The sequence below is a fragment of the Polyergus mexicanus genome, unplaced genomic scaffold, assembly GCF_030449975.1.
Source record: "Polyergus mexicanus isolate NDT 795.1 unplaced genomic scaffold, iyPolMexi1.0 SCAF_11, whole genome shotgun sequence".
In the NCBI taxonomy this organism is placed as follows: Eukaryota; Metazoa; Arthropoda; class Insecta; order Hymenoptera; family Formicidae; genus Polyergus; species Polyergus mexicanus.
Window position 1 is genome coordinate 4,861,473 of NW_027223331.1, and position 27,228 is coordinate 4,888,700.

The following is a 27,228-nucleotide window of genomic DNA, read 5'->3' on the forward strand; positions in this document are numbered from 1 at the left end:
TCTACTAAAAATTGTAGAAAAATATTATCTCTTTCTTTCTCTCTTTCTGCAAATTATTCGTTTTTTCTTGTTCTTTTGTTTCTTGCAGTTGATTTCAGGAGGTATTCAAAGTTTTTGTCATAAAGTTGGAAAAATATTAATTATAAATATTTTCTTTTACGAAGACATTAAAAACCATATTATTCTGTGATACTTTAAACCTTTTTATAATCCGGATTTATTTAATTGATTTTTCAAACAGTATAAATGTAAGAAATGTTTTTTTTTTTCTTTTCAAAATCTTGGCAGCTCTTTGCTACTATTGTATAACCGAAATATCTTTAAAAAACATTTATATTACATTTGTCGAAAATAGTAGCGTATTGACATTAGTCAGTCTATATACATAAAAGATTTTAATGAAAATCAATAAAAATGGCGTTGATCAAATTATTTTCGTGTCGCGCGTTTCGCGTTAGTATATCGCAATATTTAAAACAGAGTTCGTATATTCTCTCTTTTTCTCGCCGACGGCGCGATCGTTAAATAGCACGATTAGTCTCTCGATATTCTAACGGTTTTAAACGGACATCGGGATTTTCAGTGAGCAAATGTTCGCGCCGCTCTTATTTGGAATACGGCGCTTTTCGCACGATGCGGCCATGATGTTCGACGTATGCGACTCGTTGCAAGCTTAATATGCATCGGTCGTTCCCCCTCGAAACTTCGCACGGTATCCATCACGTTTTATTGGCCCCGGCACTCCATCTATATATTTTTTTACGATGCACACATTGGTGTATCTGCGATATAATACGTGCTACCCGGTATGACGCGCGCCTGCCGCTTTATTCCCAATTCATCGATAGTAACAATAGATGAATAGATGTAAAAGGTCCGTTTTTTCAAATGAATTTTTTCTATTGTCTATCGAGGACAACGGTATGCCACTTCTTTCCTAATTTATTTCAATCGCGAATAAAATTAAATCTATAATCCATCTATCAGATCATTTAATATAATTTAGAATAATTATTTAGAATAATTATTAGAATTTTTAATATATTATAAATGTAATATTTTCGTCGCGTAATTTCGGATGACATATACTATATATTCTTTTATATAGCCTTTGTAAAAGTCTTTACGCCATCTATCAAAATTCATTTTTAATGTTTTTTTAATTGCTCACACCGGATGTAAAATGGGTAATTATTTACGTTAACGGATACCTCGCCAATGATCTTGACCTTAATATATGTTGTTAGGAACATGACTCTGAGTAACATTTCCTTATAACATAATCGGCGATCTCTTATAATTCTTGAGATATTTAAAGTTAAAGCTTGAAGCTTCGAAATGAACATTTGGTTTCGATTATATAACGTAACTTGAATCAAATTTTAGTTTTATATTAGAAATAAGTTTGAGTTAGGTTATATCTTTCAAGAGTGAAGCCCCCCGTAGGAGGGGGGAGGGCGGAATCCACCGTGTCCATGCATATACTTTACAATGCGAATCGACGTTCAGCCCAGAATTGTTGTGTGGATGGGAAAGTGTATGCGTGAACGCAATAAGTTTCGCCCCTTCTACGGGGAGGGGGGGCTCCACTTCCGGAAGATATAACCTAACTCAAACCTATTTCTGAAAATTTGGTTTGAGTTATACAACGTAACCCACACCAAATTTTAGTTTTAAATCAGAAACAGGTTTGGATTAGGTTATATCTTCCGAAAGTGGAGCCCCCCCCCTCCCGTAGGGAGAGCAGAATCCATTATGTCCACGCATATATTTTACAACGCGAAGCGAGATTCACCTGACGATTGTTGTGTGAATAGAAAAGTGTACGCGTGAACGCAGTGGATTTCGTGCTCCCCCTACGGGGGGCTTCACTTCCGCAAGATATAACCTAACCCAAATCTGTTTCTGAAAATTTGATTTGAGTTATACAACGTAACCCCCACCAAATTTTAGTTTTAAATCAGAAATAGGTTTGGATTAGGTTATATCTTCCGAAAGTGGAGCCCCCCCCGTAGGGGGAGCAGAATCTGTGTCCACGCATATACTTTACAACGCGAAGCGAGATTCACCTGACGATTGTTGTGTGAATAGAAAAGTGTATGCGTGAACGCAGTGGGTTTCGTGCTCCCCCTACGGGGGGCTTCACTTCCGCAAGATATAACCTAACCCAAATCTATTTCTGAAAATTTGATTTGCATTATATAACGTCTTGATGCGGATGGATCTTGCTTTTTGCGTGGAGATTACAAACTTATGTAAAAATTACGTTTTATTTCTCAAACTTTGATTGTTAATAACTTTTTAATAAACAATGATCGCCGATTAAGTTATAAGGAAAAGTTACTCAGGATTATATCCTTGACAACATATGTCAAGGTCAAGGTCATCGGCGAGGTGTCCGTTAATGCAAATAATTATGGTAAAATGTGCTACATTTTTTGAAATTTAATAGATCGTTGCGTAAAAATTTTTTATTCATTGAGCGCTTTTTTATCTGTTCTTAAATTGAACGTTGCCGATACAAAAAGATGTATATATTCCACGCCGACAAAAGATATAATACACAATTGATGCAAAGTTACGTGAAGTGTAAAATATATACCGATAAGAACCTAACTTTTTTATTTATCGTACCGCGAGGAAAACATGGCGAATTTACTGTATACTTTATTTGAAAATTTATATTTTTCAAAACAATATACATATAACATTGATATTTAATATCAGATTTTTATATTGTTTTAATATATTATTATATATAATTAAAAAAAAATTTATACTTATCTTTATTTGGAAGGTGTATAAAATATTATCAATCTTTATGTAATCGTGAAACATTAATTATAATAATATATAAAGCGGGATGTGTAAAATACATCTCATGCGGGTAATTGTGTCGAAAAATCTGTGCGAATAACAGCGGATTGTCGTGAGAATTGCTCGTGTCTGAAATTTGCGTAGATTTCGTATTTGTGTGGAAATGGAATTGGCGGTATTTTCATATTAAAAGAGACATCGCTGAGAATGAAAGAGTTTAGCGGGAACAACGAACGAGTGTGTCAAGAATTCAGGCCGGGAAATTCTTTGTTTCGCTACCCGGCTATTCATTCGGCTCCTTCGACGTTGTTCCGCGGCAAAACGGCCGCGCACGAAATCGCTCTAATCATAACGATTGTTTCATAGCGTGCACAATCCACGCCGCTGACTTTCTCATCCGGCCGACCTCGAATTTATTGCGCGTTTGTCCCGACCCATTGTTATCGATACCGTACATTATCCGCACGCACCGGCTCCTTCCTTTATTCACGGCGACGCGCGCGTCCCGATTTTAAGAAACAACGCACCCCTCGTTTTTAAATGGCGTGGATCTGAATTTGGATCGCGCGACACATTTAATTTCGATAATAGTGTGTTGATTCACATTTTCGAAGACGACAAATATTATTTTTTCACAAATACAATATAAACATGTATATTTGCCTTCACGTCTCGCAGATTTAATGCAAATAAGTATATTTTTTTATATATTATAGTATCTATTTCCATGGAAAATCTGAAATTTTTTTATACCTGGAAAAATCAGGGAATTCTCATGGAATTTTGTTGGGACTTAGGGAATTTAAAAAAAAAATTCTCTCCTTGATAATTTTATACTACAAGCAGTAGACAATCCGCTAATAAGCCATGTGTGAACTACGTGTTTAAAATATATATTTATATATTCAATGTTTTAACGAAATATTAAATATTCAATACATATTTTTTATTTTAATTTTTAGCGATAAAAAATAAAAATGTTATTCAAGTTAAAAGGTTTTATCTTAACGAAAGCTATTCAGTTTTATTTTTAATTTACATTTGTAAATCTAACACTTGAAGCTTAAGTGGCTTTGTGTTTTTCCTTCGTATGAATGAAAAGTATTAGAAAATGCATATAATAAAATTTGTTTAAGGAAATTGCATCAAAAAATGTTTAAAATATTTTTTTTATCTGGAATTTCTAATAAAAATATCTGGAAGATCAGGGAATTTTCAGGGAAATTTTTTACAGGATTTGAGTAGAAATTCATAGAAGAATATTTTTTTCGTGGTATGCGTATTGTGTTGTGTAATGTAAATCAATCTAATAATTGTAACAATTAAAATCTGTGATATGAAGAAAATTGAAAAAAATGTTACGAATCGTTACTTGATTTAAAATACAGTTAATGGATTACACGTTGAAAAGGATCGAATGAGAATACATTGCAAGAAATTTGAAACTGATCCCTGTGATTTTCCAATAGTAATTCAATTTCACGAGATGAAAAAAATTTCTATTCAATTTTAATTCATTCTTTTTATGCTGTACATTATATCCATAACGCTTTCTTTCTTGTCACTGAAATAAATGCAATTATTGTGCAGCTGTTATTCGATTTCCAATTCGTCGATTGCTCAACCCTTTGATCATCTTTTATATAATTTTATATAATTCAACGATCGTTATATATTGTATGCATATATTTTACAAAAATATAGCGAGACAATATATATCTATACAATTAATTATTCTCATTTGACACGAATCACTCGTCCATTTCGGCCAAAGCGTTTTTATTTTAGTTTTTCTTTAGATTTTTTTTTTTTTTTTTTTTTTTTTTTTATCGAATTATAATCCTTGATAATTTTATCGTAATAACGTATAAAGTACGTAGAAAACTATGGCGAGATATTGGAATATACAGTTGTGTATATATGTATTTTACACTTTTTTTTTATTTCCTTTAAATTCTATTTCCAGAATTCAAAATATCTGCCTTTGCCACAGATATTAATGAATTATAACTCGCGATACATATTTCAGCGCCCAAACTTTCCGCGTCGAGGTACTTTTCCAAATGCGTGCGTTAGAAAAATGTGTCTGTATGTATATCGAAAATATTTTCTACTCGCAATTGTGAATAAAAAAAAAAACTGTAAAAATTCAACAGCTTGTCACCTGCGTCTCGTGAATGTCTGCAAAAGTGTTAAAAAAAAAAAAACCACGCCGGTATTTTTGCGAAAGAAATGGCGCGTAAATCGCGATTTCTATCCCGGTGAGGGTGTAAGAATCCTGTACGCCAGCTTCTCAGGAATGCGTCGCAATTTAACTTAATTAAAGCAGCACGGAGAGAATCCGCGCGACGCGCGTTCGTTCGTTCGTTCGTCCGTTCGCCCGGTCCGACACAACGACGCGGATCGATATCGAGGAATTTTCTGCGGTGCTGCTGCTCGGTTTCGCGCGCGCGGCGAGATGCACGACGTGCGCGAGGCGAGGTGGCGTAGTTTCTTGTCACGCGCGCGTTTCGTGCTCTCGCGTACCACATTTCCGGTATATCCCCTTCGCCCCGGCCAGCGCCGTCGCCGTCGAACGTATTCCCCGACACGGCCGCTTAGAGACCGCATTTACCTGCAAAACGTTTCAGGAGCGCATCTCGTGCCACACCGCACCGCATCACAGAGGATATATATATATATGCTGCGGATAATTGCGCTCGGGATATTTTGCCCCGCTCGCAGGGCCAACTGAAACTTCCCAACGACTTTCGTTCGGCGCAGCGAGCCCGCCGCTGTGGATTGGTGTGGATGCATATGTGTGTGTGTGTGTGTATGTGTGAGACAAGATTTTTCCACGAGAATTGTAAAAACTTCGTTCTCATTCGTCTCGTATTTTAGAAGAGTACAATCGCAATTAATTCAGCATTTAGCGACGAGTTTTTAGAAAAAAAGAAAAGTCTTTTCTTTTAACATCGTTTCACTGATATTAATTTTTGTACAACTTACAATATCGTAAGAACATTTCGATTATTTCAATTTTACTGCAATTTATCAGTCGATTTGTCGATGGATAAGAAAAAAATTGCTATATAAAGTTAAATTTAAGAAATACCAGTTTTACGCATGTAGCGATATGTAAAGAATCTTTTATTTTTATTTTATTGAATTTTTAAATATTTTTTTTTATTCAGATTTTCTATGCTATAATTAAAAGTTTAATAAGATGCCGTCGTACCTATACATGTACACAAACTATTATCATTTTTAATCACGAGCGAAAAGAATAAGAAAAGGATAAGATAATCTTTTTATTCAGATTCCAATATATTGAATAATGAAAAAATCCATTATTGCAAAATATTTTCTCTCAGATATGACAAATTTTTGCTCGGCGCTTTATATGTCTTGTTTCAAGAAAATCATAAAGAACGATACGCTTTATATACAGGATGTGCTAGAATTAGACCGACAAACTTCACGTGATTATAAGGGACATCAAATAAGCCAATTTTGTCAATAAACTCGAATATACGCGAATGAACCGTTTTGGCTAGAGAAACAAAGACTAACAGAGGGGCAAAAATCTTTGCGAAAAAGAAATTATGTTTTCAAATTTTAGATATCTCGAATAAATTTTGAGATATATCGAGAAAAACAAAAATCTCCTCTATATATGAGGGATTATTTCATTTCTTAGAATCGTTTCTTGGAAACGATCTCCGCAACTGGAAAGCTCTAAATTTATCTATTTACTTCCCCTACACGTGTGTAAAGTTTCATGAAAATCAAAAATTTTTAGATTCACGTTTCGTTAGTCTTTGATTTTCTAGTTCCAAAACGATTTATTTGCAGATACGGGGGTACTGGCAAAATTGGCTTATCTTGGTATTTCTTATAACTACCTAAAGTTTGTCGGTCTAATTCTGGGGCACTCTGTATATAATTCTTACATTTGTCGTATATATTTCTAGTTTTTATATCATCATTCAATGTATGCCTGACAATATCTCTCTTTTGAGAAACTCAACTTCCCAAAATACCTTCCCCGAAAAGGAATAATACACCACTTTTCCTTCGGCTTACACACGCACGAGCGCATATTCGTTATGCACGCTTAGTTGCGCGTACACTGCGATTGGCGGTGCGCCAACTTAACAAGCGCGTATATCCCGCGAAAAAAGTGTGCTCGTGATGCAAGAATTCGAAAGAATGTATAAACAACGAAGGCGGGGGGGACGCGAGATCGCTGATTAAAGGGAGCCGCAAAAAAAAAAACGGCATCGCTCAAAGTTAGATAAATAATAAGACAGTTAGATAAATAAAGTAGCCCGGACAAGCGAGCGTTATTAGGACTCGCGGAACGATTTCTTGTAAGGGCGGGAAATGAGCGAGAACTTTAGTCTATTAAACGCGGAGTACAATTCGCCGTCGGAGGTAAAGACTACACGCGATCGCACATTTGCATTTTCTGTCAAGCGGCATCAATTTATTCTGCTCGCCTCTGCTTCGAATGCGCAGGCTGATACAGAAATCCGTATTCTAATAACCGATTCGAAATTGCAGATTCGTCGATTGCAGTTTGACATCATCGTTTCTTTAACGAAGAATTTTAAAATTCTCTCAAAATTCTTTCAAAATTAATTCAAGCAGTTTTAAAAAACAATACTTTTTACCTATTTACGTTTCTTAAGGATGTATCTGTCATATGTCAAAACATTGACAAAAATATGAAAATTTCGTAGATTGTCCTACTATTTTTGCAGAGTATCTGTGCAAAACCCGAGCATAATTTTCTTAATGATTTGGAAATTATTTATGTTTAAAGTTATTGATTCTTATGGAAAATCGCATATTATAGCACGTATTGACAAATTTGACAAGAAAAAAAAAACATTGCCAACGAAATAAAAATTTTCACATATATTAAGAAAATTCTAATAAATATTTATGCAAAACTTGATTTAGATCTATTTATTCATTTAAAAGTTATTTGCTAAAAATTGTAGAAAAATATTATTTCTTTCTTTCTCTTTTTCTGCAAATTACTCGTTTTTTTTTTTTATTTCTTGCAGTTGATTTTAGAAGGTATTCACGATCAAAAGTTTTTATCATAAATTAGGAAAAATATTAATCACAAATATTTTTTTGATAATTTACTATAACAGGCCCAGTTCCAATGACATTGACCATGACATATGTTGTTAAAGACATAATCCTGAGTAACTTTTCCTTATAACTTAATCGGCGGTCATTATTTGTTAAAAAGTTATTAACAAATAAAGTTTGAGAAACAGAACGTAATTTTTACATGAGTTTGTAATTTCTACGCAAGAAGCGAAATCCATCCGCATCAAGACGTTGTATAACTCAAATCAAATTTTCAGAAATAGGTTTGGATTAGGTTATACCTTCCGGAAGTGGACCTCGCCCGTAGGAGGGGGGGGGGGGAACCCACGCATACACTTTTTTAATCACCCAATAATCGTCAGGTGAATCTCGCTTTGCGTTGTAAAGTATATGCGTAGACACAGTGGGTTTCCCTCTCCCCCCCTCTTTCTACAGAGTGAGCTTCACTTTTGGAAAATATAACCTAACCCAAACCTATTTCTGATATAAAGCTAAAATTTGATTCAAGTTACGTTATATAACTCAAACCAAATTTTTGTTTCGAATCTAACTTCAACTTTAAATATCTCAAAAATTATAAAAGACCGCCGATCAAGTTATAAGGAAAAGTTACTCCGGATTATGTCCTTGACAACATATGTCAAGGTCAAAGGGGAGGGGGACCCGCTGCGTTCACGCATACACTTTCCCATTCGCACAACAATCGTGAGGTGAATCTTGCTTTGCGTTGTAAAGTATATGCATGGACATAGTGGGTCCCCCCCCCCCACCCCTCTACGAGGGGTTTCTACTTCCGGAAGATATAACCTAACCCAAACCTATTTCTGATTTAAAACTAAAATTTGATGTGTGTTATGCTGTATAACTCAAACCAAATTTTGCAGAAATAGCTTTGGGTTAGGTTGTATCTTCCGAAAGTGGAGTCCCCCCCCCCGTAAAAGGGGCGGAACTCACTGCGTTCACGCATACACTTTCCCATCTACACAACAATTCTGGGCTGAACGTCGCTTCGCATTGTAAAGTATATACATGGACACAATGGATTCCGCTTCCCCCCTCCCTCCCTCCTGGGGGGGGAGGTTCACTTTGGAAAAATATAACCTAACCCAAACCTATCTCTGATGTAAAACTAAGATTTGATTCAAGTTACGTTATATAATTTAAACCAAATTTTCGTATCGAATCTAACTTCAACTTTAAATATCTAAAAAATTAATAAAAAAATTAAAAAATATCTAAAAAAAAAGGTAAACATGTATATTATTACACCTTCATACCGATGACTTTGACCTTGACATATGTTGTCAAGGACATGATCCTGAGTAACTTTTCTTTATAAATTAACCGGCGGTCTCTTATAGTTTCTGAGATATTTAAAGTTAATATTTAGGTAATAATATAAAGACAGAGAGGCACCTTCGATTTCTATAATTTTGTAAATTATTAAATAAGTAGAGAAAAGTGTTCTGAGTAACTTCCCGCAAGAATCTGACAGTGGACACAATATTGGTTTAGAAGATATAACAAATTTAAGTTTGACAATTTTAATGCTTTTATTTCGGTATTATTCATATGTCTGTTTATAACCTTCTAAGTAAAAAATTTTTACATTATTTGAAACATAGCTACACGATTATAGATATTTTGTCAGCAATCGGGTTCACTTCCTCGCAGTTCGTTGAAAGCTTTCAATATGCAACTACACGAATTTCTGAGCTTCGTTGAGGATAATAATAAATTAATAGAATTTTTGACACAGCGAAAAGCTATTCACGCACGAATTAATTGCAGCAAATAAATAATGTTAACTTTCTTTATTATTTGTTAATTGGTGGGAATAATTATTTATTAAATGCGTAAGCGAGAAAGGGCAATTATTGATAATTGGGCAGAATAGCAGAGGCAGCAAAGTCCGCTCTACAATTGTTGTATGAATGAGAAAATATATGCGTGGACGCAATGGACTCCATTATAAAAAAAAACTAGACATATAGGTTTGCGTTCAACCTCGCTTTGCGTAAAAAAACCCAAAGAGCTTCGTCTCTAGAAATGTAAAGAAACACTTTTTTCACGTCTGATCTACGTAAATATAATGTAAACAATCTTTATTTTTCTTTATTTTATAATAGAAAAATCATTAAAATTGTGAAATGATAACTTTAAATATCTTAGAAACTATAAGAGACCGCCGGTTAAGTTATAAGGAAAAGTTGCTCAGGGTCATGTCCTTGACAACATATGTCAAGGTCAACATCATTGGAGCTGGGTCCGTTATAGTAAAAAATTACCGTTTTAAATTCATATTGTAAACTATATATATAATAAATTTTATAATCTTTATTTTTAAGATATATTGAGATTTCTCTCTAAGAGAAAAATTCTTAAATTTTGATTTTATATCTTGATTTTTTAAAAATTATTCTCAAAAGCATATTTTAAAAATTAATTTTTTATCTCGGAACCTTCTGTAGAAACGACGGAAACAAAACGACGTAAGATGGAGGAAAAAAATTCATTTCTCTTTTTTTCTCTCTCTCTCTTCCTTTCTCTCTCGCGGGTCGAATAATGACGCAGCGGGCGATCAAAGAAAAACGCGCGAGGGAATCGAACAACTTGGCACAAAAGATATAACGAGTCAGAGGTGAGGAAGAGCCCGATAAGGACCGACAATCGCGAGAGTATCCATTACAAGTCGAGGCTTGTAAACGAAAATAAACGAGGATTTCAACTCGTTAACCATCGAACTGCGCCACGCTAAGAAATGCAACAATGTGCGATGCTCTATTTGCATCTACCTCTGTCGAATCGGATCTTCTCTTCGCAAGAAAAGTTTTCAGCCGCGCAAATAGCTTGCTGGAAATTGCGAATTAGCCTCAAATGGGACTCTCGTTGCACGTTAAGCGCGACCGGCAGGCATGACGCTACATGTATATGCAAGCTAAACAGTGTAACTTTTTTGCATGTTTGTCCAAAGAAAACATAAAATTGGTTCGTGCACGTGCGATTTTACATTTTCGAGGGGTGCGCTCTCAGGTCGAATTAAAGGAATTCAAAGTCAAATTGAATGAAATGGAGGTGCATTTTTAAAGGCCGACTATGGCGAATTAAATATGCGAGCAAATATTTTGCAAAAGTCGCGGAATAAAGGGATGACAGACGTCTCCGCAATTGAAAAAGATACATAAATATGTATGCGCCTGAAAGAGAGAGAGGCACGCGCTCTCAAACGACATCTACCGTACGTATCTGAAAAATGCAGCCGGAGAGAGAAGAGCTAGTTAAACTAAAAACTCGCGTTAAAGCCTTCGCGGAGTTCCGGAGATGAGAGGACGGATTATACAAAAGTGGGAGAGAGAAAAACAAAGAGAAAACCATACATCCGCTGTCACTTGATCGGAAATTGCTATCGTTTTAAGTTTATTCAGCATTACGTTGTAAATAAGATTACGATCGGGCGCTCTCTCTCTCTCTCTCTCTCTCTCTCTCTCATCTTTCTTTTTCTGTTCTCTTCTTTTACACACATATGTAATGTTAAATAGTAAGTCTTAATTAGTAAATTTTAAATATTATATTTTGCATATATAAGTACTAATATAATTATGTAATTATAGTAATAATTATTATGAGCACTAATTATATATAATATACTGTGATTATATAATTATATGAGTCTATATTTTTTTGTAATCCTTGTATATAAGTTTTTTCTTCATATTTTTATATGTTTTAAAAGAACTTATCCTAGAATATAATAAACTTCTTTATTTATTCATTTATTTTCTCATCGATTTAACAGCGTAACGCGATTATATCCCAAGGCTCTAAAATAAAACATAAATTCTTTTTTTGGAGAGATATATTTTTGCAATTTGTGTTATATCGGAAATATTTGAAATATATTGATCACATCTTTTTAAATTTTTTATATTTGATGTTTGTGTGTGCATGTGGAAGTCAGATTGCTGTCAGATACTTCAACAATGTTTCCAATATTAACTAATGTTGACGCTTTTTGCAAATTCTGATTTTGTATCGTTACATTTATTATATAACAAGCTATGAAAAATGTATTCATTTATGATAACTAAAACCAATAGTAACAACATATTTTCTGTCTCCCTCTCTTTCTACCTCTTGAAAAATATAGTTTTGATCATTGTTGCAAGAATTGTTTCAAGTTTATAATACGAAAACGTTGCAGATTTCTTGAACAAAACGTAATTATCGCGTGTATCAACGTGTATGTCAAACGATTTGTCGTTCTTTTTGTCAAATTCTACGTTAAATAAATTTTGTGGCGCTATTTAAAAAACAATCGAAGAACTTTATTTAAGAAAGATTATTGAAATCATTGGTGACTATTTGAACGTATAACTATTCGGCGATCAGTTTAATTGGTTTCGATTGAAAAATACGAGAATCGAAGTAAGAACCCAATTTTCTTTTTAACTTCTAATAAATTTGACAAATATCAGGAATATTTTATTTAATAATAAAAAAGCTTGCTGTTTAAATTTCGCGATTTTTTTTCCCGTCTTCTCTAACACGTAGAGGCGTTTTGCAAGGCGGATATCCAATTTCGCAAAGCGAATCTTTTGTACTGCCCGATGTGGGTTCGCGTCTCATCTCTTTTTATACCGCAACGAGTGTCATTGAGAGAGTCGCCCCCTATCCTCTTTAAACACTATCCTCAAAGGTCAATTACCGATAAACTCGTGGCAAGGTGCATAAGCTCGAGTGTATAAAGAAAACCGGAGGGTTAAATTACCGTAACGTGAAGGCGCAATATGAGACCACGCGGCTCGGCGCGATATTCGATGTATAAAATCGAGTGCGTACGTGGTTGCGAGTCAAAGAAGACTCGTCGCGTGAGTGCTAGGGATAGGCGCGGCCCTGGAGCGCAGGAAAGAAAGAGGGGGGTGCCACATGTAATGTCGAAGAAATCGTCGGCGAACCCGAAAGGTCCGCTGATTTCCTCGAGATTTATAGCGCCCGCGGTTAATATGGCTTTTCGGCAGGCGTATCTGACATCGCGCCGCTTTCCTCGTGATACATCACGTGTTTGAAGGGCACGGACTCTCTAGGAAGCACGCGAATCCATCGTAAACGCCAGCGAAAAAAAATGATTTCGACGCGCTCAATCACGCCGAGTACAAAATGTGTAATGTTACGTGTATAATCCTATATCAATATGGTGAAATTATTTATCAGGGATTTCAATTATTAACAAGAGAATTTACGGTTAATTAGGAAATGTCGTTAATTATTCAATTAAAATAATTAATAAGCTAATGTTTAACGAGCGAAATAAAATAGCGACAATTCCGAAATTAATTGATAACGTAAAATGAATAGATCCTTCATATAATAACTCTTCGTATATTTACCGAGTTTTTTTTTTTTTTTTTTTTTAAATACAACTCTGTGTGTATATATATTCCTCCATGCGACATTTTTCCCGCGCCCTTAATGCTTTCGAAGATATACACGTCGGGGCATTCGAGGTGATACGCATTCCACCGTGTTGCGGCGCGTTTGCGCGAAAGCGACGGGAACGTTGCGACGGATAGCGCGATAAGCGTCGTAATTTATAACCGGTCGCGGATATATTCCGCGGGGTGGCTCTTAAACGACGACGCGGCGAGCACAATCTGCGGGAATAACGTGCGCTACGTTGACACGATGAAAAACGTATTACACCCCTACCTCCTTCCTTCCCCACTCCTCCACTCCCCCTCCCTTCCCCCCTCCCTCTACCCCTCTCGCCCGGTCACCCGCCACGGTGCGATAACGCGAGCCGTTCCGTAATGACATTTCCGGGACAATTTTGATTTGCATTAACGAGGCGAACGAACGCGATTTACGTCGCAATCGTATATCCGATGCGATTAACGCGCGAAGCCGCCTCGAGCGAAATCGAGGATGCTGGAGGTGGTAGAAAAATGATTTTGATTAATTAAGTTGATTACTCGCCGTCGGCGAGAACGGAATTGTATTCGACGAGAGACGATACCTCGCATTACGATGAAACAACTCATATAGCACCGAAAGATTGCAAAAATGTTGCATAGATCTTACATTGAAACATTGTAATATTGCATAGAAGTTGCGAAATGTTTCTGCAATGTTACTGCAAGCCTGCGGCAACGTTGAAATGTCCGCCCTCAGAAATATTTCAATGTAAGACTACAGTAATGTTACGGTGCAATGTATTTGTAATATTTAAATACATTGCTACAAATATGCAAAACGCTTCAAATTTAATACATAAACTTTGAGAACATATAAAAACATCCAAGAGAGATAAGAAAAAAAATTGTGAATTTACGCAATTACAACGAGTTTTTTTCTCGTCTCTCTTGGATGTCTTTATATATTCTCCAAGTTTATCTATTAAATTTGAAGCATTTTGCATATTAAAAAATTATTATCAAATTTTTGCTTTTATATAAAAATGGGAATTTTATTAAACAATTTTCCGTTATCTAATTAACATCGTTATTTTATAAATTATTAACAAGTTTAAGAAATTGATAATGATTAAATAATTTAATTCATAACAATTAAAATTTTATTTATATAAATATTAAATTCCATATCTTAAGTAGACAATAAACGGATAATTTTAACTTTTTTCGGGTAATTATTTGTCCGATTTCCGAACACTCAATTCAATATCTGAATTTCCTGTGTTGGGATTGTTTCAGACAAATTAATCTGACAAAAATAGTTATTATACCTTTAATATTACTAACCGCTTTTTGCAAGCTTTATATAACCATCGTGATTAAAACTTAAATACGGGATAGATAACGCAACGCGCGCCGCATAGTGGTAAACGAACGAAGTAGTGATTATCAAAAACTGTCTTTCGTAATGTTTTTGAAATGTTGCTGTAACATTCTCATAAAATATTACAATTCCATATTCCAATAATGTCTCAACAATATTTCATTGCAACTTGCAAGATTGTAACATTGCTGCAATATAATTGCAATGTTCTGTGCTGTATGGGTAAATACGTTTAAAGAGGCTGTTACAAGTAAAGGTAAATATGTATGAAAAGTTACACCTCACTGATCTTATCGCTACTTAAATATGTTGTAGGAAAGGTTCTTCTGAGTAATTCCCCGCAAGAAAAAAGTGGGGGAAAGCATTTGTTTAAAAGATATAATAAATTGAAATTTCACAATTTTAATGCTTTCTTTGAAGTATTATAAAATAAAATTAGGAACAGTGAACCTAACCTAACCTAACATAACTTAACCTAAGCCACTGCGTTCGCACATATATACTTTCCTATCCACACAACAATTGTGGGGTGAACCTCGCTTCGCGTTGTAAACTATATGCGTGGACGCAGCGGATTTTACACCTCACCCCCCCCCTCCCCCACCACTACGGGGAGGCTCCACTTCCGGAAGATATAACTTAACCCAGATCCATTTTCAGTTTTAAAAGTAAAATTGAAGACATGACTCAAAAATTCATGCAGTCGCATATTGAAAGCTATTAACGAACTACGTGAAACCGATTATTGATACAAAATATTTATGATCATGTATCTGTCCCGTAAATGTAAACAAATACTTTTTCCATATTATCTACCCTACAACAACGTACACAAACTTTATTTTTCCTAATATTACTCTATAATACCCGAGAAAAAGCATTAAAAAACTGTGAAAATTTAATTTGTCATATCTTCTAAACGAATGCTCTCCCCGACTTTTTTCTTACGGCGAATTATTCAGAAGAATCTCCCCTACAACATATCTAAGCGACGATAAAATCGGTGAGATGTAACCTTTTATACATATTTACCCAAATAAGTTTGCTGTAACTTCGTTCGAAATATTGTTGATTGATAAATTTCTTTAAGCAATTCTTTGGTAAGGGATAGGAAATATTGGGACACGCCGTTTTGTGTGCGACGCGATAATGCAATCTGTCGCCTTGATTGCAAATTCGTTTGAGAAAATAAATAAAGCAAAGATTTTTTGTGACCTGTTCTCTCTCCTAGAAAAATCTAAATTAGAATACACATGCACGGATCAATACCAACCTTCTAGCTTCGATTTTTTTTTTTTTTTTTTGGTATCACAAAATATCAAAAATATACACATCATTCTAAAATATAATATAAATAAAAAAAAATGATTTTTGTTATATTTTATAAATATTGTAAATATATAATCAATAAAATTAAGAAACTTTACATTAAACAGCAGAATACATTGTTGATACAATAAGTTTATTTTTAAAGAAAATACAGAGAAAGTGTAGAGAACGGTGTGTTTTTTTATATTTTCTATAGTTGGAATAAAACATGATCACGTTTTGAAGAGAGACGGCTAAAAACAAATAAGCGTAGAATGTGCAGAAAAACGTACAGATGTATTGCTGTAGCGATGGACGTTCAAGCAGCAAAATAAAATCCAAAAAACATTGATGTACGATTTATTTTGAAACGAGATAAAATTGGATCTTGAATTCTGTAAAAAGGAACCAATCAACAATCGAAAAATTATTGTTTCGCTTCTTTCTGTAGAATATAATCCGATTGGAGCTCAGTTTCGAAAAACCAATCAATACGCTTATTGTATTCGTATCTTCTTTCGAACAGAAAGAAAGATTCTCTCCGATGTCAGTACTCCAATGTTACCCTTGTATATAGATTTTGCATCATTTTTTCTTACATTCCTCTCACGTCTCTTTTGTAATTTTATAATGAACGATATCATAAATTAAAGAGCTTTATATATAATCGATAATTTTATTAAATTTATATCTGTTTCTATCGAAAATTTATTCTCGATAAATTTATATAAAATAGATTGGAAAATGTAGTATCATCGAAAAGGAAATGAATTTTCCCTGTCGAAAATATGGAATAAAAATTTTTCAAACGACAAAATTTTTTGTTTTCGACAAAGTTTTGAAAATTTATATAATTACGTTTTTTTTTAAGCTTCAGTGACAATCTCGCAATATTGTATTACATTATCGAATTTATTTCAATATAGATATTAAAAAAATATGTATAAAAAGATACAATATTCTAGTAAAAAAATTGGATTTATCTTGATAATCTATATATATATATTTTTTTTTTCAGAAAATTAGAAAAAAATTAGAATTTTTGAAAATTTTTGTAGAAAGCAATATTTTCTTTTTTTTTCTTTATACCCCTGGAGCTTAAAATGTTCTCTAAGCTTGAGGCAACTTAATCGAAAATGCGCCACTGGGCATGGCAGATATCGTGAAGGAATGGCAGCTACGTGCTTTCACTTTATCGCGATCCCTTGCTGATTCCCTGCTGATTGCCGATGGGCGATAGAAAGATTATGTTGTAAAAAACGGGAGGAACGTTCACCGATATACCCACGATCGCGATCGAGAAAACGAATTTTTGCGATGCCCGACACGATAGATAATTCCGTCAATCGCTAAGAGCGTCGATAATTACTCCGCCATCCGTGTATCACCCTGGATGACGCGATATCGAGGTCAACCAAGCATTTTCCAACGTAGAGGATTCATGATAGAGATCCGAAGGACGGAATACAACGCTTTAATATAAACGAGACATGTCAAGTAATAGCGCGACCAGCAGCTTTATAGTCAGGTTTATAGTCGAACAACCTCCTAAGCAACCTTGTTCCGGGCGATACTAGTGATGTTATATCTAGTTGACAACGCGCTACTATAACCAGATATAATCTAAGTTTAACAGAGCGTGAAGCAGTGCAAAGTGCGCGAATTAACATGCTTACACAACGCTAGGGTAAGAAAATACAGGGCAAATAGTACACCTCCTAAGGAAAGAGCACCCTATAATGTACACGTCTCATCTCTGGCTTCTGTTCGCACGAGAGTTTACAACAAATGTCTTTTGGTAAAATATATTGATTTATTATCTCTTTTCATTTTTTTTTGTTTATATTTACGGATATACGTGCAATTCTTTAAATTTTTTAACGATAACTATAAGCATATGTGCATGTATGAAATTTATAAAAATTATCATGAACTTCGAAGAAAGATTTTTGGTGAATAAATTAGATTATCCAAGATTTCTTATCATATGTATTTTCAAGATTAAAATTTTTCATTTTTATTCACGTTGTGTAGAATGATCTTTGTGCACTATAGAAATATTAAAGACTATCAAGTTATGTATAGGGTGTCACAAAATTAAACTGACAAATTTCAGGAGGTTATAAAGGATACCAAAACAAGCCAATGTTGCCAATAAACCCGTGTCCGCAAATGAGCTCTTTTGGCGCTAGAGAATCAAAGATTAATAAGAGCAAAAATCTGAAAAAAAATTTTTTTTTCATAAATGTATATAATAAAAAATAATTTTTTTATTAATGTGCTTAAATAGAGGTTTTTTTTACCATGAAACTTTTGTATAAAACGTTTCTTGATATCTCGAATAATTTTCGAGATATATCGAAAAAAGCAAAAAGTCATTCTACATACGAGGGATGATTTTACTTTCTTAGAATCGTTTTTTTGGGCCGCAACTGGAAATTTCTAAATTTGCCTAATTACCCCTGGTCCCCTATGTGTATGTAAAGTTTCATCAAAATCAGAATTTTCGGATTCGCGAGTTTCTCTTGTTAATCTTTGATTCTCTAGTGCCAAAACGGCTCATTTGCAGACACGGATTTATTGGCAAAATAGGTTTGTTTTCGTGTCTTTTATAACCATCTGAAGTGTGTCGATCTAATTCTGGGACACCCTGTATATAACTTGATCAATATTTCTGTAGTACATAAAGATCGTTCTATACAGCGTTAACAAAAATTTTAACCACCTAAAGTTTGTCGGTATAATTCCGGGACACCCTGTATAGTTTCATTCTGTATCCCATAACGTTCAGGTTTCGTCCAGAGGTGACGTAATAGCGACAATAGAGATTTTAAGTATTTTTATGGATCGCATCGTATACGCGTATGAGTTATTAATCCGAAACTCAACGCGCGCGCGATATACCGTTTACGCGCTCGTTATTCTCGCTCGTGGGGAAGGCAGCTATCGCGTTAACACATTACGCGGAATTCTTATAGCGGCTTGACATAGCCATTTGCGTGATGCGACACGCGATTACAAATAATTACAGCTCGCGCGTGTCATGAATATTTACGAACGTAGTTTTTAAAGTTTCGCGTTTAGTCTCGAGCACGTTAGGATACACATATCGGGAACAGCGATTTCTCGTTTACGCAAGTTCAATATTGCGAATAAATTTTTAAATATTCGCTAGTATACGTGAGATGCATAAAAGTCCAATAAGAATAGAGATATGGACAGGGTGTCCCAGATCATTTGGGACAATACTCGTGTACGGATAGAGCGGACCAAACTGAGTCGAAAAGTCGTCTTTCATTTTTTTTTTATAACGCTTAATAAAGGAGTTATTATTGAGTAAAGTCTGGTCAATCAGCGCCAATCTTTAGCCAGGTATGCGGCAGCGCACACTTCACGGCGCACGTCAGTGAGCCGTGAAGTGAGCGCTGCCGCATACTATCAGGCGCGCGGCTCATTGACGTGCGCCCGGCTAAAGATCGGCGCTGATTGGCCAGACTTTATTCAATGATAACTCCTTTATTAAGCGTTATTAAAAAAAAATGATACAGGACTTTTCGACTCAGTTTGGTCCGTTCTATCTGCACACGAGTATTGTCCCAAATAATCTGGGACACCCTGTATATATTGCAGCCAATATGGTTGGCAAATTTGATTTAAAAAAGTTACGTAGGAAACAGATATGACATTTTCATCTTTATTCGATAAATATACGCCGATCTAATATCTTTTCCATTTCATTACTTGTAATTGACATTCTTTGTGGTATTTTATGTACCTATAAAATTGATCCTACCGCTTCTTATAATAAAGATGCTTGGTTATAAATAAGGCATTTTCCTTCTCTTCTTTATGGATACTAAATATTAAATCAGGAAGATTCGCTTCATATCTGAACTTGCTTATTAATGAATTATACGAAGATAAAGTGAGATATATTTGAATTAAGAGTTGCAGATGTGCATCTTGGAATCTTTTTTAGTATTTAATCTCAATTAAGTGTCTAATTTGAAGCTGTTAGTAAGACTTAAAAAAAGTTAATCTATTTGGAATAGAATTGGTATTCGCAATTATATATTCTCACTTAAATTTATTTTAAATTTGCAAAAAAGAGAGAAAGTGCATTGGAGGCAAAAAGCGCAACTGTCGTATACAATATCCGAACGTATCCACTTATTGTTAGCTTTTATTCACAAATTGACAATCTTTCCAGACGAGTCCGGATCTAGTTCGGTCAGGACATAATCGATCTTCCAAATAATAAAAAAAAAAAAAACTCGAGTCATTAAACCTTGGCGAAAATATCTGTTTCGCGAAACATCGTGATGTAATATCGTATCGATGTTTCGACGCCGCGAATTATTCATATAACAGTTAACGTCGCCTGTTCCGCGGTATCAACACACCCGCTATTATTTCACATTAAGTCGTTAGCTCGGTCGCGGTCCCCTGGAACGAACAAGAAAATCGCGTGTCCTATCGTAAACTTCCGCTTCTCCCCCCCTTCCCCCACTCATCTCCTTTCTCGGGCATAGTACAAAGGGCCGTTTTCATGATAGACCGATTGCCCGGTAATGGTTCGCTCCGTAATTCTGCTTGTCGTACGCTAGTCGCAAATTGAAATTCACGATGGCCGCCAGACCAAATGTGCTCGCGTCCTCCCTCCCTTCCTCACTCTGCACCCTTTCGCTTTCCAGCGCTTACAGGTAGCGTAGCGATACGATAAGCGAGGTAAGTGCGTGAATAAATGTCGTCGGGAAATGCGGAAATTAAAAAAAAAGATAGTTGAAAATACATGAAAAAATATTTAAATGAGGCACGAAATTAAAACCAAAAATTGACGATGGTAAACTTTTAAACACGGGGTAACTATTACCTGGAAAAATATGGAAAACCTAGAATTTCTTCCAGGAATTTCTTTTGTACCTGGAAAAATCAGAGAATTGTCGTAGAATTTTATTGGGATTTTTAATTTCTTTAAAAAAAATCTTCCGTCTGATAATTTTGCTTTTATATTGTAAACAGTCGGCCATGCATTTGTCCCTGGCCTTTTAGAACAAATGCATAAAATATCACAATATATATGCTGAAGAAAATCCGAACATAAAACCGAAATGTCCAATAATAAAACAAGAAACATATGGAAAATTTATCTGCGCATTTCTTATCGCGCTAGTCTCCTAATTAGCCATAATTTATTCAGATATCAAATATCAGAATCTTTAATTTAACTATATATTTATGTGTCTTTTTTTATATATTTAATTTCTTAATAAAATATTGAATGTACAGTACATATTATTTATTGAAATTTTTATTGATAAAAAAATGAAAATTTTGTATGCAAATGAAAAATGCTTATCTTACGAAAGTTTTTTTTTTTCAAATTCTTATTTTCTAATACGTTATCACACATATTTTGTTCTTTATTTCGCATAAGGATAGAAATCTCGTATTCTTTAATACTGTGTTTATTCAAATCTTGTGAACAAAATTCCCTGATCTTCCAGATATTATATACATTTACACAAATGTAGTACTTGAAAAAGAGACTCTCTGTTTTTCCTTCGTATGAATAAAAAATATTACCAAATGCATGCAATAAAAAAACTTATATTAAAAAGTTGCACCAAAAGATCTCGAAAATATTTTTTTTTACCTGGAATTTTGCATAAAAATACCTGGAAGATCAGGGAATTTTTAGAGAATTTTTTTTACAAGATCTGAGCAGATACCCTGTTAAAAAACGATAAATACGAGACTTTTCATCCTTATGCGAAATAACGGGCTCACAAAATACGCGTAATAATATACTAGAAAACAAGAATTTGGGGGAAAAAGGAAAAGCTATAATATAAATTAATTTACGTACTGTGTATTAATATTAGAATCATATATTATATCACGGAGATTGCGAACGCTTGCGTTGAGCTGTTTTTAATCACTGTTTTATGTGAAAAACGTACTCGTGTAAGAAGAGATTTGAGTGATGTATCGCTGTTCCCATACAGCTCGCGAGGCATGCAATTGTCGCCGAATTAAATTCCAAATTAGCGCTTGTTTATCAACTCCCGTTGCGTCATTTATCTTGAATATTTACGTTTCGCCGGAAAACGAAGTAACCGTGCGCGACTGCATTAATTATGCGCAACAGTATGTCGCATATTTTTCATAGAGGGATGAGTTTCATACATTTGCCATATAAACAGAATTCGATTTTCAGCGTTTGGCCCTGTCAATTTTGCAAAAATCCCCCGAGATATTTGGATGTAACGTAACCGCTCGATGGTTTCATTTTGACAGTAAAGGTAGCCCGTATGTATTGTACAAGGTAGCTTGTTTTTACTCAAAATGTAAAAATTCGATGATATTTGTTTGTCGAATTTCTTGCGACATCGAACACATAAATCGACAAATCCTCCCACATGATTGAAATTATTGAAAGCGTCGGGGTAAATAAAGCCTCGAGCATGTATACATGCACACAGAGGCATTCCGATCGCGATGAATTTTCGCGGTCTTAGTCTTGGATATGGAAACGCGGGGAAAAATCTAGATCATATCCGAATTCGGCGCGTTTACCGGCGAGAAGTTATCCATGGCTCTGGCGTTATCCGACATTAATGACCGACCTTTATTTGCATATCGCGTTTAAGCTGCGCGAAGCGTTATTCCGCTATAATGCCGCTCGCCGCGCCGTATATATACTTATCATCTTTTACGACACCGGGAATATAACGTTTGTGTCGGAAATATACTCTGTATCACATAGTTGAGTCAGGGTATCTACTCCCTGGAAAATTCTCAGGGATTTCGTTTTTATCATGAAAAATCAGAGAATTCTCATGAAATTTTATTCAAATTCAAGAAATTTTTCCAAAAATTCTTCCTCTGATCTTTTTTTTTTCTTATATCGCAAGCATCTGATTGTGAATTATATATTTCAAATATATTATAAATATATATTTTTCTCTCTTTGATTATATGTTCATTGTCATTGGAAAAAATACTGAGTACACATTTTTTATCGTAATTCTTACAATTAATGATAGAAAATAAAAATATTATGCAAATGAAAAATGCTTATTTTATAAAAATCATTCAGCTCTTTTTAGTACGTTTTTAAATTTAATATTTAATATTTAAATGGTTTATTTTTTTCTTTGTATTAGTGAAAAGCAGACAAAGAGAACTTATCTCAGAAAGTTCCATCTAAAAATTCTCTAATTTTACCTGGAATTTTGAGCAAATTACCTGAAAAGTCAGGGAATTTTTTTACAAGTTTTGAATAGACATCCTACGAGTTCCTGGCTTCAATCTCTCTTGCAAAATATATTATACGTTAGACTTGAGCGCAAACAAAACCTTCGTCGTCGTTATCGCGCGACGCGGTTCCCTTGCGCGCCATTCAAACGATCTGTAATTACAGGTGCGATTCCGGAAAGATGATACGCGACTACCTGATACTGCTCTCGTGGCTGTGCGCGGTGCAAGGAAAGATAGGTAAGTACATTATGTTCTTCTCTCTCTACACAGGCAATAAATTATTGTACTTTGCATATTCGCAGCGCGAATTTAATTTTGTGCTTTTTCCCTACGCTATAGCCGGTGCAATTTTTAATACCTTCATAAAGAAAAATATAAACAGCTATTATGTATATTGTAGCGGCTCATCCGATGCCTTCGGGCATATCGGGCTATCGTTTACGCGCCGTCAGAAAATCCACCCCGTGGCGCGAGAGTTTCTCGAGAGAAAAATTTCCGAGCAAGGGAACAACGGCGGGCTGGTTCGAAACGAGAGCAATGTTTCGCTTTAGATGTTGTCGAGAGATTAAAGTGTGCTTCAAATTCATATGCTCGATTTTCGATGATAAAATTACAGAAATTACAATTGAAGAATGAAATGATCATTCTTTCACTGATTTCACGATTTTCGCAAACAAATTATCAATTTTGCTATTTGAAGGTTAGGTTTATCAAAGCATTGTTACATTTATGAAAGACACTAATAGTCCAAAGTTAAATCCATCGCTTGCATACACGAATAAAGGAACGTAATGTAATAACAGTAAACTTAAAATATTATTTCTTACACTCTCTACCAATTTCCTGCACAATATTCTTAGTATCTTTTCGATCGGCAAAATTTGCCTTTTAAATGATTCGATAGCAAAGAGACAACTAAAAATCCACTAGAGTGCATTAAAAATACATGTATGTTTTCCTTTAAAACAGAAAGTGCAATTACGAAGTACTGTATGGTCATAAAAGCTTGCAACAATGTTCTTTACTTTCCTATTATTTTCCATAGTCGTTATTGTTTTCAACATGTAATCGACCTCAATTTCATGAGTTTCCGTATAGCGGCTTTGCCCAGTGACGAAAAATTTGCCACGGCATATTTGGCACAGCGAAAATTCCATCTGCGCAACGAGTTTCGCGATGTACATCGCAGCGTTTTTTCATGTAGACATGCGAATATGATCCCTATGTTTATTTGTGACAATGGAAGCGCAGCAATTGATGTGAGATATATATTTTTCCATACTACGGTAGCAGGAAATTGAATTCGTCGATTATACCGGTTTTAATTGTTGGGATATTTTGACTGCGTAAATTTTACAGGAGGCCAAAGAGAAAGGGTGTATTTATTTAAAGAGATATAAAAAGCTATTTATTTAAAGGAATAAAAAAAATAGCGAGTTCAATGGAAAAAAAAAACGCGTGTAAGCTATAAGTCTCTTAATAAACAAGGATGATATTTGAAATTTCGCGTCGCTCTGCATTGTCAAATAAGTTATTTTTATTTCATGACATATTCGACACGTATTACCTTTTTGGAATATGCGATTCTATCAAAGCCAAACTGCAATGTTCAATCACGTTATAAGCGCCGAAATATACTATTGACCCGATGTTGAAAATTTTGATCGTAATTCTGGCACTTTTCCTCGGTGTTTTTCATTTTTCGTTAACCTCAATCACAATTACGATAAAGAGAAGTTCTTTGTCCTGTAGGATATTTCTGGCATATCACCGACATCCATTACGACCCAAAATATTCTACGCAAGGAAGCACCGCCAGCAGTAAGTTATCAATTTAATGATTTATTTTTAATTTTGCAAGAAAACCTTCCTTTTTAACTTTATCAAAAAATTAGAATATATTTGGATTATCTTTTTCTTATTAGTTAAAGCATCTTGCGAGAAAAAATAATTTGCATGTGTATGCTGTATAAATGTCTGTTTTCTACTTTGACTATATACCTATGGATTGCTAATGGGCAGCCATTGTGCGATCCAAGATCTCACCCATACAGCACCGCAAAATTGCAATAACATTGCAGCAACATTTTTCTGCAAGATTGCAATATTGCAGAAACATTGCGAAATGTTGCTGCAACGTTATTATGATATTGCAGCAACAGTAAAATGTCCGTCTACAGAAATATTGCAATATAATATTGTAGCAACATAGCAATATAATATATATGCAATAATGCTTTATGTATATTTATCGATATAATATTCTTAACATATGAAAAAAATAATAAGAAAATAGGCCTATAAGAGTCAGGATCTAGCGTGTATATAGATTTTCCGTATTATAATAATAGCGAAATTATAAAATGTAAATTTTTCAGTACACATTCGACTTCCTTCAGTGACAGAGAATATCTAAGAGAAATAAGAAAAAACTCAATTTGCAATTGTGTAAATTCACAATTTCTTTGTATCCGAAATATTCAGATATCCGGATGCAAAAAGATTGTGGTGAATTTACGCATACAACGAGTTTTTTCACATCTCTCTTATCTTTATATAATCTCAAAATTTATTTAATAAAATCTGAAGTATCTTGCATATTAGAAAATTATTATAAAATTTTTGATTTTATATAAGAATGGAAACTATTAAAAGAATTCTTAGTCCAATGTCTGAGCCCCTGTATTATGGTCATATCATACTTAAACTAACAAAAATAGTTATTATATCTTTTTAATCTTACTAGCCGCTCTTTGTAAACTTTGTATAATCATTATGATTAAAAATTAAATGCGGAATAGATAGCGCAACATGCGCCGCATAGCGGTAAACGAATGAATTAGCGATTATTGAATACTTTTTTTGTAATATTTTCGGAATGTTGCTGTAACATTGCTAAAGTTATATTGTAAAATAATGTCTTTGCAATATTTCTGCAACATTAAACTGCAATATGCAATATTACAATGTTGCAGCAATGTTGTTGCAAGCTTCAGTGCTGTATGGGCAGCACCGCCAGGACCCAAATGGCCAAGCCAAGAACTAATAATCACATGTATCACTTATTCTGAGTTCTGACTGTAAATTATTTGCAAGAGAATAATTGAAGTATAACGCTATAACGAGTGTAACATAAAAGCTATTTAATATTTACAGGATAGAAAATAAATTAAAAATGAAACACGCATTTCAAAAAATTAGTATAAATATGATTAGAAATATAAATCTGAATAACCTTTTCACCAATTTTAATGTACACCTAATGGATAATGACTTGTTGAGCAATCGCAAGTATGAAGTAACAAGAATGTTAATAGAATTGTACTTAAAAATAAAATTCTATTAATTTGGAAAAAAATTTACGCAAAAATCGCAGTTGATTTATGTTAGAAAAGATTTAACCAAAATAATATATTGTTCAAAGGACAGTAATTGTAAATTATAATAAAGAATTATTTATATTCTTTTATGTAAGATTGCGTTTTTTTATTTTCAAGTGCATTACATTTTAATTTCCTTTCTTTTTTAATGGAAGACTTATTGCTCTTTTTTATATTAAATTTTTAAATCAATTTAAATTTTAATAATGAACGGATAACGAACCATTTTTTGTTTCATTTATAGCACTTTTTCTCATTTCAAATTCTTCTCTTGCAAATAATTCACAGTTAGAATACACGATTATTAGTTCTTGGCTTGGCCATTTGGGTTCTGGGTGCGCTGAGATCTTGAATCGCGGCATTTTACATTGCTTAAATGGGAAAAGTGGGGGTCGTTAGCAGTCCATAGGTATATAGTCAAAGGATTTCTATAAATGTAGAGATTTCAAACAATTTCTCTGAGTGTGATTTCAACGTGTTTGATTTTCACTCAAATATGACTAGGATTCGCCCTGGAGGTCGATCACGTAGATTTTAGTGAATTTTTTCACATTTTATC

At 34.3% G+C, this 27,228-nt stretch overlaps 1 protein-coding gene across 4 annotated transcripts in view; it reads left to right on the forward strand.

The window, feature by feature from the left end:
• LOC138937924 (cyclic GMP-AMP phosphodiesterase SMPDL3A) overlaps nucleotides 1–27,228 on the forward strand; it is a 96,704-nt gene that overhangs the window by 43,336 nt on the left and 26,140 nt on the right. For all 4 annotated transcript variants that reach the window (XM_070304621.1, XM_070304622.1, XM_070304623.1 and 1 more), the window contains exons 2-3: nucleotides 23,453–23,526; nucleotides 25,042–25,110. In XM_070304621.1, coding sequence (XP_070160722.1) covers nucleotides 23,469–23,526; nucleotides 25,042–25,110 — 127 coding nt within the window. In that variant the 5' untranslated portion in view covers nucleotides 23,453–23,468. The remainder of the gene's footprint in view (nucleotides 1–23,452; nucleotides 23,527–25,041; nucleotides 25,111–27,228) is intronic.